We start from the raw sequence: 14,942 nt of genomic DNA, 5'->3' as shown, positions 1-14,942 counted from the left end.
TTACCTTCCTACAGCCGATTTCATCCACTCATAAACCTAAATAATGTTTTACTTTCGCAGAAAGGCATATTTGCTTTTTTTTAACAAGCAAAAGACTCAAAGCGGTGGAAATCCGAAATTAAAAGAAAATGCTGGAAATACAAATGCTGTACTTAGCAAGCCAGGTAACACCTACAGGGAGGAAAATGGTGTTTTCAAACTGATGATGTTTCTGCAGAACTTGGGAAAATTGCAGAGAAGGGGGATTAGTATGAAAGCATAGGGAATGTCTGGTGTAACAGAGAGAATTAGAAACAACATCAATGATTCAAATTGCTACCAGCTGGGGAAAGGTGGTGAAATCTGTAATGGCAGATAATCGATCTGTAGGTCCTGTATATAGAAGGAGCTGAATAAGGTGTAAGGAAAGAGAAAGGAAGCAGTGTTGGAATTGTGAGATGCAGATTGTGGTATTTGCTATATCTGTGTTTAGTTGCTTTTATTTCATATTTTCAGCACAGATTGACTTTCCCGTCTAGATTAAGCAGGGCACAAGCATGAATGAGACACACACAACTGAGTGAAGACCCTCCATTTTTTTGATATTGCTATCTTACGTACCTGTTCAGATATCAGATAAATAGTTTTAATAACTTGAATTGGGAATGTTCAACTGTTAGACCACACACAAACCTATATTGTGATGCACGATTCAAGAACACTAAAGTTTTAATACCATGTCAGATTTTTTTTTAGAAAGACAATGTAATCCCTTGACCTCTGATTGCAGGTTCCATTTTTAATATTCCACTACTTCCAGCGCTGGGTTGAAATATTTTTCTAATACTTAGTTATATAGGATATTGATTGGCAAGAAAGTTTAACAGAGACACTCTTTTGTTCACAAATGGCCCTATTCCAAGCATTTTCACCATCACCCTCTAGCTCAGTTATGTTATTCACTCTAAAAAATGATACACGAATTGAAGGGCTGAAGTGCTCGAAGTTCAAGTTTAATTGCCATTTCACCATCCATGAATACAGCCAAACGACGTCACTCTGGGACATAAGTATAAAACAAAGTGCCAACAGTCATACACAGCACAAGGCACATACAGTATAGTGCATATATCACCTACTGTATGTCACTCCACTCTTCAAGGAGGGAGAGAGGCAGTAGAAAGGAAAATATAGGCCAGTTAGTCTGGCCTCAGTGGTTGGGAAGAGGTTCGGGTTGATAATTAAGAATGTCCCAGGGTATTTGGAGGCGAATGACAACTTAGGCCATATTCAACATGGTTTCTTCAAGGGAATATCTTGCCTGACAAATCTGTTGGAATTATTTGAAGAAGTAGCAATCAGGACAGATAAAGGAGAATTGGTTGATGTTCTGTACTTGGATTTTCAGAAGGCCAATGTCAAGGTGCCACACATGAGGCTGATTGGCAGGAAGAAAAGAATGGGAATAAAGGGACACTTTTCTGACTGGCTGCCGGTGTTCCACTAGGGTCTGTGTTGGGACCAATTCTTTTTATTTTATATGTCAATGATTTGGATGATGGAATTGATGGCTTTATTGCAAAAGTTGCAGACGATGTGAAGATAGGTGTAGGGGTAGGTAGTTTTGAGGAAGAAGAGAGGCTACAGAAGGACTTAGACAGATTAGGAGAATGGGCAAAGAAATGGCAGATGGAATATAGTGTCAGTGCCTAAATGGATAGAAAATACAAAAATTGGGGTGCAAAGGGACCTGGGAGTCTTTGTGCAGGCTTCCCTAAAGGTTCATTTGCAGGTTGGGTCAGCGGTAAGGAAGGCAAATGCAATGTTAGCAATTATTTCAAGAGGACTGGAATATAAAGGCAAGGATGTAATGTTGAGGCTTTATAAGGCACTGGAGAAGCTTCATTTGGAGTATTGTGAGCAGTTTGGGGCCCCTTCTCTTAGAAAGGATGTGCTGAAAATGATTCGGGGATTGGCTGGCTTGGCATATGAAAAGCGTTTGATGGCTCTGGGCCTGTATTCATTGGAATTCAGAAGAATGAGGGGTACCCTGATTGAAACCTATCAAATGGTGAAAGGCCTTGATATAGCGGATATGGAGAGGATGTTTCCTATGGTAGAAGAGTTTAAGACCAGAGGATACAGCCTCAAAATAGAGGGGCATCCTTTTAGAACGGAGATGAGGAGGAATTTCTTTTGCCAGAGAGTAGTGAATCTGTGGAATTCTTTGCCAGGGGCAGCAGTGGAGGTCAAGTCTTTATGTATATTTGAGGCAGAGGCTGATAGCTTCTTGATTGGTCAGAGAATGAAGGGTTATGGGAGAGAGCAAGAGATTGAGGCTGAGAGGGAAAATTGGATCAGCCATGAGGAAATGGTGGATAGACTCAAAGGGCCAAATGGCCTAACTCTCCTCCCATGTGTTATGGTCTTATGGTCTTATATAAGGTAGCAAGTATATATAAGATATCAGCAAAATTCAGTCACACAAAAAAAATATAGTCCAAGACCCTGGGTTCATGAAAGTTGCAGCAGTCTGCAGTCAAGTGTAATACAGCTTGTTTTCTGCCCAGCAGACACTGGAGGAGTAGCTCCAACTCCAGATTGGATGCTACACCACACTGCTCCCAGCATTCAGGTGGAGCACACTGACTCCAACACCTCTCCCCTGGGCAGCTGTAAACAAGCAATATTGCGGCTTGAGGCCTAGTCCGTGCTATGACTGAGGTTACGCAGCTCTCCCGCCATCCGGCCCTGCCACCTGCCAATGAATCAGTGAATCATACTTGCAGCATTCCACATTGTCAATGTCTGACAGGGTCTTGCAATCACATGAAAAACAACGAAGCAGATCACCTGCTGTTAGACTGCACACTGACACCTCCGACACCTCTCTGACGTAGGCAGCAGCATGATCCACACTGTCCAGCTCCTCAGTTTCTCCGCCAGTAAGCAACTTGCTGATGGGGTCATCCTGCAGTAATTTAAGTTCATAATGTCCAGGAGGGTTTTGCACTCCTAAAAATATGCTTAAAAAAGACAATAATGCCCTTGATCAGCCGCATAGAAGCCGCTGCATCTGAGCACACCACCATCCTATTTATTTTGTAGTAAATACTGTAATTTCCAATGTAACTAATCTGAGAATGATTGTCATTTGGCCTCCAGTTTGATACCTTTTCCTTAGATGCAGTGGTTAACCCTGAAATTTAGTCCCAGCATGCCAACACAGTCAATGTCCTCAACATTCTCATCACTTCTGATCTCTCTCTTTCTTTGCCATTCCATTCTTGTTGCAGGAACATTATACAGTAGGTACTGATTTATCAATGGATTGGATAGAGAAAAAAATCAGCAATCTAGTTGGACACTCATGCTATATTAAGATTTGACTGTTAACAGCATCTGTAAGGAAGTTACCATGAATGATTGAGTGAAGTTATCTTTACCCGAGTTTTATGACTAAGCTCACGTATTTTCATTTGACAACTCTTGCTTTAATGGTAATGAGGGCAATTTTCTGTGCTGCACTCGACCTGTTTGCTGCAGTCCACATTGTGGTGCGAATCACGCAACAGTGAATGAGTGAAATTGCAGGACAGGATTCTCTTTGTTCAGTGGTTGGATAAAAATGAATGCCCTTAACACCTACATGCAAGCAATCTGTGCAGCTTCCTGTGTATTTGCTCTCCCTGCAGTTTTAATTATTTATCCTAAGAAATAATTACACCGCAACAAGAATTTGTGAGAGTTCTGATTAACCCATTTTGCACTAAATTACCTTTGCTGCAAGTAGGTCATTTTATTATGAATTATACGAAATTTGTGAAGGTATTATCAGAAATATCAAAAATGTGGCACATACAAATATTTTCTCCTTGATCTGAATTCAATTCAATTTAGGATTACAATATCTCTGACCACAATGTATGAATTTTAAAATGGACAATAAAAGATTAATTTGGTAACATTATAAGACAAATTTGGTAACTTGTCGTTGTACCTTATTAACCTGAAGATTCAGACGAGCTTCATTCGAACAATAGAAATGTGGTTAACAGCTGTAATAAAATATATTTCAAAAGGGTTTAAATGCTTTATATGTCCTTTGATTATGAATTGCATGCATTATGTGTTTATTTTATTATCTTAAAATAAATTAAAACAATTACTCTCTAAATTGTGGCAAAATAAGTAATTTTATATATTTCCCACTATATTGGATATATCCCATACACTTGAACATTTATTCAGTATCTTAAATACACAAAATGTTTTGTTTAATATTTTATGTGACATCTAAACATTCCACTTAAGGCTTTACTTTATATAATAAATAAATGGAGATGCTATTCTTGTATTTAATTAATGTATAAATGCTATAGAGAGGCAAAAACCTTTTATGTGGGTTGCATCTCAGAAATGTACTCAAAAATACTTTTCCATATCATAATCTGCAGCAGTCTGATATTTTGAATAAAATAATTAGTATTCAAATCACAGAAAAAATGAACAGAATGGTATCTATCCACTTTGCTGATGTGAATGAACCAGTTGAATGCATCTTCCAGGGGGTCAGATAAAAATATATGTGAAGAAAACTGCTTTAATTAAATTAGCATCAGCATCCCACTACAATAATTTTTAATGAGTGTTTTAAAAAATAAATTCAAAGCCCTTGTTATTGAATTGCAGTAATTAGTTATCTAACACAGATGAAAGAAACATACCTGTCAGGGAAATGGAAGAATCCACTATTCAGAAATCCTATCCTGAATGAGTCATCCAAGTTCTTTCTCATTGGATAAAGCCATTAGCACCCAAGGGATTGTTTGGCAGATGCAGCAGGGCCTTATTTCATTCACAGAATTATTGGTATGCGCCCTTACCGTTTCATTCAAATAAATATAAATGATTTGAAATATCACTTTCCCATTGGATAAAAAAATCCTGTTTTTTTTGTATATGTTGAATGAGATGATGTTGTATTAAAACCTGATTTTTTTTTCTGAACGGGATGCTTGGAAGCTGTGTTAAAATGTTGAAAAATTAATGCAGCAGAGATTATGAATGAGATTTACATTATGCTCCTTAATAATGGTGTTTCTCTGCAGAGGAGGAGGAACATCACTAAAATGGTGGGTAAAAATGAAAAGCACTATTTAATGCTGTTTTATAGATCAGGAAGGCAGAACAGTTCAATTCATTTTACTGGAATAAACCACATTATAGGAAGAATGCTGAAGCTGCCGTCACTGTGTCTCAGTTTTACAGTATTTTGACAATTTTATTTTCTAGAAACATAATTAAATGAAGAAAGTGTGAAAATGCTCAGTGGTGTAATTTGGTTTACCTTTCTATGCTCAGTTTTGAAATTGAAATCGATGAACTAGAATTATCTAAATTAGAGCAGATGCATGTGAATTAATGTCATTATTACATATCTAATTCGGTGAAAGTTAAGCTGTTTTTCTCAGTTACTTTACCATTCAAATGCAGGGTTGAGACTTAGTTATGAATAAGATTAGATGGTTTTATGTGGTTTAATGTATTGTCTAATCTGCACAGACAGTTACAGGGATTTTTGAAAAGCTATATAACAGCTGTATTCAGAAAGGGAAGGGTGTATAGCTTGCTGAGTTTAAATGATCGAATGTTCCAGCACAGTAATATATATAAGTAGGAATAATGTTGCTGAAGGTGAAATTCCTGATGATTAGAGCAGTTTACTTTCTGGAAAAGAAAAATTCCACGGCTTTGGATGAAAATGCCTTTCTATCAAAATGGGAATGGGAAATTTGAAAATTGATTGGTTCTAGTGTGCTGTAAGTGGGTGGATGGTTTTGCAACAGGAAGTGATTTGCAGTGTTCAGTGAGCCTTTTGTTGAAAAGGGTCTTCTCATTTGTGTGAGTCATGCTTTTGCTGCGAGCAGCTTGGCAGCTCCAAGCAGGACGGTGATCTCTGTCTTAGCAAAGTACTACTACGCCAGGCCCTACCTCTGTACTCAGGAGCCACATTTATTTCTGTGTGTGTTTATCTACCTGGCTTTATCGGGTTGCTATTGGCACTATGAGAGCTCTGCTATAGTAGAACAAATGCATTCTAAGTTTGCGTCAGATCTGGATGTACTTGTACAGAAAATCTGATAGAAGGGCATGCTTCACCGTGCAAAGTATAATCGTTTCAGGAATGATTCGGTGACATCATTCGATGATCTTATACACAACTTATCAATGAACGGTAAGGGCTCGACTGCTACGACGACGACGACGACATCTGCTGCATCCTCGTACCCAGACCCACCAGAGGCGCTCCGCAAGGACCAGGAAGATGGGCCCACGACCCTCTGCAACTTCATCCAGAAGGTGTCCCATTTGAAATTTGCCAGCACAGGCAGCCTGTTGGGCATCAAAAACCTGTCCTCTGCAATGAAAGACCTTGCCTCTTCGAAACAGCAAGGCAGTTCAAGCACTCCTAGCTCAGTTTCAACAGCAGTGGACACGTGTAGCCCTGTCTCCTCCACTCCATATTCCCAGCAGGACGTGAACAAGATGAACACCGACAAGAGGACCAAGGTGGAAGATATTCACCTGTGTGGAGAGGATTGGAATCACAGTGGAGGCTTTGTTAGTAAACCCTCACGAGGGTGGCTGCACTCTAATGAGAAAATCCTGGGACCTGGTGTGACGTACATTGTAAAGGTTGGTTATTTAAAGTCTTATAGTCTTATCTGAAAACCTTGAAGCCATGAAATTTACAGTACAGACCATTAACCCATCCTATCACCACATAGGCTTTAAGCTGATCCATAGGAAATATACACATTAAATTATGCATCCTGTTTAGTTGGTTCAACGTCAAGAGCATGTATGTTTAAAAACTTGCCTTGCATACTTCCTGCTTCTATATATTGCAAAGATTCTTTCAAGATAAACTATATCATTGCAAATAAAGATTATATACTTTGTTTCCTAATGTCGTATGTTTGAAATAATATTTTTTGGTGGCTGTCGTAAAATAACATCTGAAACTGGTTAGAATATGTAAAGATCTTATACAGTGTTACAGTCAGTCTTGAGTATTAATCTACTTCAGTACGTCTCAGAAGCTATTCTTGGTCACGGAGCTGGTTTTGATTTTGAGTTGAGATATCAAAAGACTGAATCCTGGACTAAGAGTCAGTTTGAATTAATACTATTATGTAAATGAGAAAAAGAATTATTAATATCAAAACAACAGCAAAAATACGACAGCATGCTTGTATGCTTGTTTCAGTGCTATACTATAAATTCTCATGAAAGGGTTATTGGCAGTATAATTGTGTGATCGAGGGCTTATTGCAGATGCAAATATTTTTCCCATGTTGGAATCTTGGTGCTCTATAATGGGCACAATAATAAAAATTATTTATACCAAGAAGTGAATATAATGGAAATGGCTGTCGCAATACTTGCTGCCAGAATATAGTTGAACTTCAAGTACATGACTTTATATTATCAACTTGAAGGAACCTGTTCAGATAATGTAATCAGTTTTTATGAATAGCAATAATGTGGAAGATGTGAAAATTACTATGTATGAAGGGATTTCAAAATATTATTTAGAGTGATATACATAAGACAATTTTCAGATATGATTCCCAAGCATCTTCTTGCACCTGGTCCAGAAAATAATTGTGCAGCTAAAAACTGTGCACTTTTAAGACTGACCACACAAAATAGTGCCATAGATTTGCAGGAACACTTAATAATAATTGTTATGTATGATAAATTAAGGAGGGTATAATTTTTAATGGAGCTCTATATAAGGTCCTGAACTATCCTACTGCAACCAAAATACTTAAGAAAACCAGCATCCTGATGAAAAAGATTTCATCCACAATGATCAAGAGCATTACAAAGTCGGTGTGCCTGGGGAATTTTTTCTTTTATAAACATTAATGTTTGTAAACACCCTCCTCTCTCACTAATATATTAAAAAAATCTACCTTCCATTAACTGATGGAGATTCTCATTTTTCTTTTTTTCTACTGTTCAAAATGGTGGTTCTTAAATCAGATTACGTTGAAAGACGTATTTTAACGCAATTAAATGTCACTGAGCAGAATATGCAATTCATTAAAAAAGAATAAAACTAGCTGCAGCTTGATTTATTCCAGGATGAGATATACACTTCAAAGTATACATTCTGAATTTTAACGTGTAAAGTATCAGGGAAAAAAAATGTTATACTGAGCATCATACTTTGGCTTTAACTACATTTTAGTGACACCAGTGTAAAGGATGTAAGAACAGGGATGTGCAACAATCTGAGAATTATGATATTATTTCAGATTAAATGCTTATCCAGTAGCCTTTGTGATAAACCCTTTATATGTTGAAGTGCTCTTGTTAGGACAGCTTCCCTAAAGATTCTTCTATTTAAATTTGAACCATGAAAAGTGAAACAGTTAGAGACACCAATGTCATTCCCTTTATCATTAAAAAATATCTTTCAGGCTGCTGTTCATGTGAAGGAAGCAATGAATGTACATACAATGCACGTACTGTGATGAAACATTACTGCTATTCTTAATGGCTGTGTATTGAACAAATGTGTATCTTGCTTGCAGCATTTTTTAATTAGTGCCTCATGTTCACTCCTCATTTCATGCATCAATGAAATAAACAACCTTTTTTAATACAAGTACAAACCTTCCCAGTATTATGTTAAGCTTATGTTAAGTATTTAGATTACAATGGATTTTCTATGATCATAAATTTTAAAAAGAAATGGAAGAAGTGAAAGGAATGTATTTGAAAATTACGTTCTAATGTTTCCAGAGCCTGGTTTCATACAAATTGAGCAACAGTTTGATACTGGGGATTATTTCAAGTAAGGTCATCAGTGAGGATGTTTGGAGATCATTATACAGTGCTCACTTCCATTCATAACTCCTCCGAAGAAGGAACTAGCCGTGACTCAGAGTGGCAAGAGCTGAACAATATTAAAGCTACAAGTGTTAATCAGCAAATAGTGTTCACACTGCTGAATTACCACCAGGCAATGACCACCTCCAAAACCGTCTTCTCATTCTCCTTTTTAATGCTCAGTGGCTTTGGCCCCTTTGAATCGTCCATCATCAACACCCTGGGGGTTTGCCACTGACCAGAAATTTAACAGGACGTGCAATATAAATGCTGTGGCTACAAGAGGAGGACAAAGGCTGGGTAATTTGTGACAAGCATCTCATTTCCTCATTCTCTATTCTCTCTATCACTTAAGAAACACTAATCAAGTATGTCATGGAGTTGGGCAGCTTTCACAACACACAAAAGCTTAACACCATTCTGAACAAAGCAAACCTTCCCTTACTGGACCATATACACTATCCTAAACAATCACTCTGCCCACCTTAAACATACAAGGTCTGTAGTGTCTCAAAAAGGTGGCATCTATCATTAAGGACCCATCACCCATTGCTCTCTTCTCATTGCTACCATCAAGGAGGAGGTACAGGAGCCTAAATGCACACACTCGATTTTTTAAGAACAGTTTCTTCCCCAGTGCCATCAGATTTTTGAATGTACACTACCTTTTTTTTCTTTTATTGTTCTTTTTTTGCATTACTTATTTAATTTCTTTTTAAATATATATATTTCTTATTGTAATTTATAAATATTTTTATTATGTATGCCAATGTGCTGCTGCTGCAAAAGAACACATTGCATGGCATATGTCAGTGATATTAAATCTGACTCTGATTCTGATAGAGTGTACTATCCACAAGATATAGTTTAACAATGTGCTAAGTTTTTTAAATCATACCTCCCAAAGCTGTAACATCCACTATATAGAATGACAAAGACCATAGGTTCACCACCAAGATTCCTTCCAAGATAACTAAACCCATCTTTAATTGTCACAATTTTAAAATTAGACAACTCATCTACCTAACCACGATACCTTTGCATATGAAATGCAGGGGATTAAAAAAAAAGGCAGATTAAAAACTCTCTTTCAAAGGCACTCAATGCTGGTCTTGCTGGTAACATCCATATTCTGTGAAGGAAGAAATGATTTCTTATTTATATCAATTGTCTACTAGTCTCATAAGACATCTCAAGCTATTTTTCTTACAGAAGTGTAATGGACAACCTTGCACAATAACATAATACTGAAGTGAAGAGATGTGTGTCAGCTGGCAGAATGGGATCATTAAGATTCTTTGCCAAACTTCTCCTGGCCTTCCATAAAGATTGGCACACCACCAATTTTCCCTGGTCTCCCTCAATTGTCATTCATTATATTTTTCCATAACCAACATCAGACAGTTGAATGTTTTTAAAAATCACCTTAAAGGCACAGAAAATGCATATTTTTGGAAATAAAACAAAGAAAGTAAAACAAATGCCCAATTCATCACTGTGCCTGCTAGTTCAGATTAAAATTTATAAAGCTCCTAGGATGCTACTGAAAAGTGATTTTTATTTATCCTTTCATGGATGTAGACCTCACAGGCAAGGTTAAAATTTAATGACTGTAAGAAGGTGATTAGGGAATTCCTGGAATTTAACCTAGTAAAATAGTTTCTCCTGAAATGGAACTTATAGATGGTAGATGTCATAGGTTTGAGTAGTGTTGAGAAGTCTTAATGAATTGCTGTAATGTGTTTTGTCGGCTGCATATACTACAGCCATGATTCATTGGTGTTGGGGGGAATGAATGCATAGGGCCATGGATGAGGAATCAGTCAGACTGGTTGCAATGTCTTGGTTGGCTGAGGTTTCTTGAAAGTTGGAAATGCATTCCTACAGGCAAGAAGAGAGTATTCTTACTAAATTCCTGATTTATGCCTGTAGATAGTGGAAAAAAATTGAGGGCAACAGGAGGTGAGCATTCATCACAGAATACCAACCCTTTGTTGCAGTTGTAGTATTTCCTTGGCCAGTCCTATAAAGCGGGTTACTATAGCAGTTCATAGCATCAGAATGCGGCTACAGGAAAGTTGTTGAATGTAAAGGGGACATGGTGACCCTTTAGCTTGTTCCAGGCAGCCATTGGTTAAAACATATATGGCACAAAAGTGACTTGTAGTTTACCAGCCCAAGTGTGAATGGTTTCCATACCTTGATATAGAAATTGTTTTTTAATTAGATATATTATTTATCTAATAAATCCCATATGTGGGTAGAAAGCAATAGGCAGAAAACCAGGTCAGCGTGGACTCGGCAACCCAAAGGGCCTACTACTGTGCTGTCGTGCTCTATGACTCTATGACTTTATTAACAATGAATTTTGGGCATTCCAGATTCCCATCTTTTCTGCTAAAATATGGGAAATAGGTGAAACAGATGGAAAACACTTTTTTGAGAACAAACCAAGGAAGTTCATTGCAATTGGACTGTGGATTATATAATCATACAGCCCAGAAGCAGACTGTGTGGCCCACCAAACCCATGCCAGCCATCAAGTGCCCGTCTATACTAATTCCATTTTCTTTTACTTGATTCTTGATGCCATGGTACTTCAAATGCTCACTTAAATATTTATTAAGAGTTATGCGAGGCCCCATCTCTACTGCCCCTTCAGGTCAATCACCATAATGGGAAAACAATCCAATCATTGATCAAATCTTATACAAAGGAAGATGATTATCATTGTTGGAGGTCAATCTAATCCAGTCCAATTCCATGGTAGGGCTTCACCGTAGGAGTTCTTTGGAGCAATATATACACTGTATATACAAAAAACTAAAAGGAAAATTTTGCAATGATGAAGCCTTCTGCTTTGGTACCTCTGAAATATCCTCCTTCTTCCTGACATATGGTTTCCTGTCTACCACTGTGGAAGGAGTTCCTCTATTTCCTACACACTACTGCAACATTTTTGTGTTTGTTTCCCCCAGTTATAAGGGTAACTGACAGAAATAATTAACTGTTTTCTCTTTCCACAAATACTGGTTGACTGGTTGAGTTCTTCCAGTGATTTATTTTCTTTAAGTATTTTTCACTGGCTGCCAAACATCACTTTGGAGCATTTTTTTCCTGTTCTCTCTCATTCTCTGCTCTAATCATAAAGATTAAATAAAACAATTTGATTTTATGATTGTCTGACCATTCCTGCCTCACAATTTAACTCTACCATATATGCAGGCACAGAGCTCTTGTTTGAAAATGGAGGATTAATATCAGTCTTTACTAGCTTTACCAATTTATTCTGAAGTTCCAGGCAGGTTATTTAGTTATTATTTAATGAAATAATTTATAAAAATGTGTAATTATATATTCATCAAATTTACAATGAACGATAAAAAACTTGATCTATTAACAATTTTGGAATAATTGTCTGAAAATAACAGTGCTTATAAAATTAAAATAAAATATTTCTTTCCATTCACCATCAAATTAAAGTTCTGTATTTATAAAGCTCCTTATATTTATAAATTTGAATATGTGTTTGTCCAGAACAGATGGGTTCGCTGTTCCTTTGCTAATGATGTCCTATGTGGATAAATTATGTTATTTTATGGTTGTTTTCCTTTGACTGATCTGCCCAGGTATGACAACATATTTTCCAATATGTCTAATTGTTAACAGCAAGTAAGATTATTGTAATTGTAGCTGCTGGAAGCAATCAACATGTTTTTAAAAATATCCTGTTATGTTCTCAAATTTTGTGGGGCTCTGGTACATTTGTGAGCTGAGGTCAACCCCTTCTCATAGATTAATAGTGCTTTGAAATGTAGTAATTCCTTATTGTTTGTTTATCACTATCCTTAATCTGTTAGTATGAATATATTTCAGCTCTACAGTGCCTGATACAAGCTCCTTGCTAATTTCCCTGTTGATCCACTGAATACATGGCTTATGATAGTAGCTAAGAAAAGTATTCGATCCAAAATGGAGGCATATGAAGTTGCCTGATAAAGCGGCTAACCTTAGGATTTGAGTAGTTTAGAATTCAGCAAAAAAGGACCAAGAGTTTGATTGACAGGAAAACTATTAGACTCAATTTGCAAGGACCTTAAAAATGGATAGTAACACTTTCAGAAAATTTTAAAGTAAAAGATGGATTGGTGAAGAAAAATATAAGCCTTTGCAGACAGAAATGGGAATATTTATAAAATAAAAAAAACACAGATGCTGGAGCCCGAAATAAAAATAAAACTGCTGAAAACAACTCAGCAGGCAAGGAAGCGTCAGTGGAAAGAGAAACAGAGTCCTTTTGGTGCTGAGAGCTTTTATCAAAACTGGGAAAAAGACTTCTATTCCTGATAAGTATTAGTAAAAACACAGTGATGTACAAGTTAATGGCGCTGAAAGCTTACTAATCCTCAAGGCCTCATTCTCCAGGAAGTCATGGAAATAATGGATTCATTCCATTATTGCCATTCAGGCTTCTAATGGATCTGGACAAGTTCCATATTCCTCTGTCTATGAAGGGCACAAATGTTAGACTGGGTCATAAGTATTGTTCAAGAGATAATACCTATTTGATATTTTGCTTACCAATCTACCTATGTCAAATGCATCAGTCTATGATTACACCGGCTGCAATAACCACCATACAATCCTTGTGGAGACAAAGTTCTTTCTTCACATTGAGTACAGCCTTCATTATGTTGTATGCCACTACAAATATATTAAAATGGGATGGTATCAAAATAGATCTATGCATATCAAAACTATGCATCCATGAGGAGCCATGGTCCATAAAGAGCAGGAGAAGTATGCACCATAATTAAATTATAATTTTCCAAATGTATTGCTATTACTTCTTTAATTCCTTAATAATTGATTTTAACATTTTTCAACAATAGATACTACTAGGCTTATTGATCGAGATATTTGTATTTTGCCCCCATGTTGCTTTTTGACTAGGCTGTCACAATCATTTGATACTTTTCCAGAATCTACATTTTTGGAAGACTAGAACTTATGCTTCTATAGTTCTGGTGCCCCCTTCATTTAGGATTTTTGGATAGAACCTATTTGGCTCATAGAGTTTATCAGGCTGTAGCCCAATTAATGTTTTGCCTAATACCAATTGCATAGTGATTACGACGGTATTTAGTTCCACCCCAGCATTATACAGAATTAATACAATGCCCACAGTATCTTCGACAGTTTAATTCATCTGCCATTTTCTTGTTCTCTGCAACTATTCTCCTAGCCTCATTCGCTGAGGTGTCAATCTATTCGGCCCTCTGCATTTCTAAATACTTAAATAAATTTTCAAATATTCTTTGCCAGTTTTCACTCAAAGTTTATTTTCTCTCTTTATTATCTGTTTATACCTGAATGGACTCTGAATCCCTTCCAGTCTTCGCATCAATTCTGCACATTTGTTTCCTTACCTGTTTACTCTTGTAACTTAATATGCTTTTTAACTTCTCCATTAGTTATGGTTATTTCCTTTGCAGAATATTTCTCCTAACTAGGATAATTTTTGATGAGTGTTCTGAATTGCCTCCTGAAGCGTCCGTTACTTTATTCCTGAATGTTAAATTCTCAGCATTGTTCCTGAAATTATGTCTCTGGGCAATTAGGTCTCCACAAGACTCAGCTTTTTGATTGGTTATGATTACTGGAAGAAGGCGGGAGAATGGGGCAATGGGTTGAATGGCCTAACTTTGCTTCTCTATTTTATGATAGACATTATGATATTCCTATCCATCTTTATTTGTGCAGTTAGCTTACTGCCTCATTACAAATGTTTTCCACAGTATAGCTGCATAACCTTACTTCTGAACTAGCCAAGTTCTGACTCAGACAGGAAGTGATGGTTATCTAAAATATATGAATTTGATATGAAGACTTGAGGACAGCAACTTGCCTATTTAGAAGATGAGGTACTGTTTACCAAGCTTCACCAAGCTACATGGAGTCACTGGTTCTCGTTGTTCTTCATAGGCATTCCTTTAGGATTGAGAGAGACTTGCTTCATCTCTGGTTTTTCAGATGGTTAATAAGGCCAATGCAGG

At 36.9% G+C, this 14,942-nt stretch overlaps 1 protein-coding gene across 1 annotated transcript in view; it reads left to right on the top strand.

Moving 5' to 3' along the window:
* The first annotated feature begins 6,007 nt into the window (after positions 1–6,007).
* LOC140211662 (SHC-transforming protein 3-like) overlaps positions 6,008–14,942 on the top strand; it is a 134,990-nt gene continuing 126,055 nt past the window's right edge. The window contains exon 1 of the mRNA XM_072281665.1: positions 6,008–6,678. Coding sequence (XP_072137766.1) covers positions 6,133–6,678 — 546 coding nt within the window. The 5' untranslated portion in view covers positions 6,008–6,132. The remainder of the gene's footprint in view (positions 6,679–14,942) is intronic.

This window comes from Mobula birostris, chromosome 17 (genome assembly GCF_030028105.1).
Source record: "Mobula birostris isolate sMobBir1 chromosome 17, sMobBir1.hap1, whole genome shotgun sequence".
Lineage (NCBI taxonomy): Eukaryota > Metazoa > Chordata > Chondrichthyes > Myliobatiformes > Myliobatidae > Mobula > Mobula birostris.
Note: the sequence above shows the minus strand (reverse complement) of the source record. Positions and strands in the feature narration are given on the sequence as shown.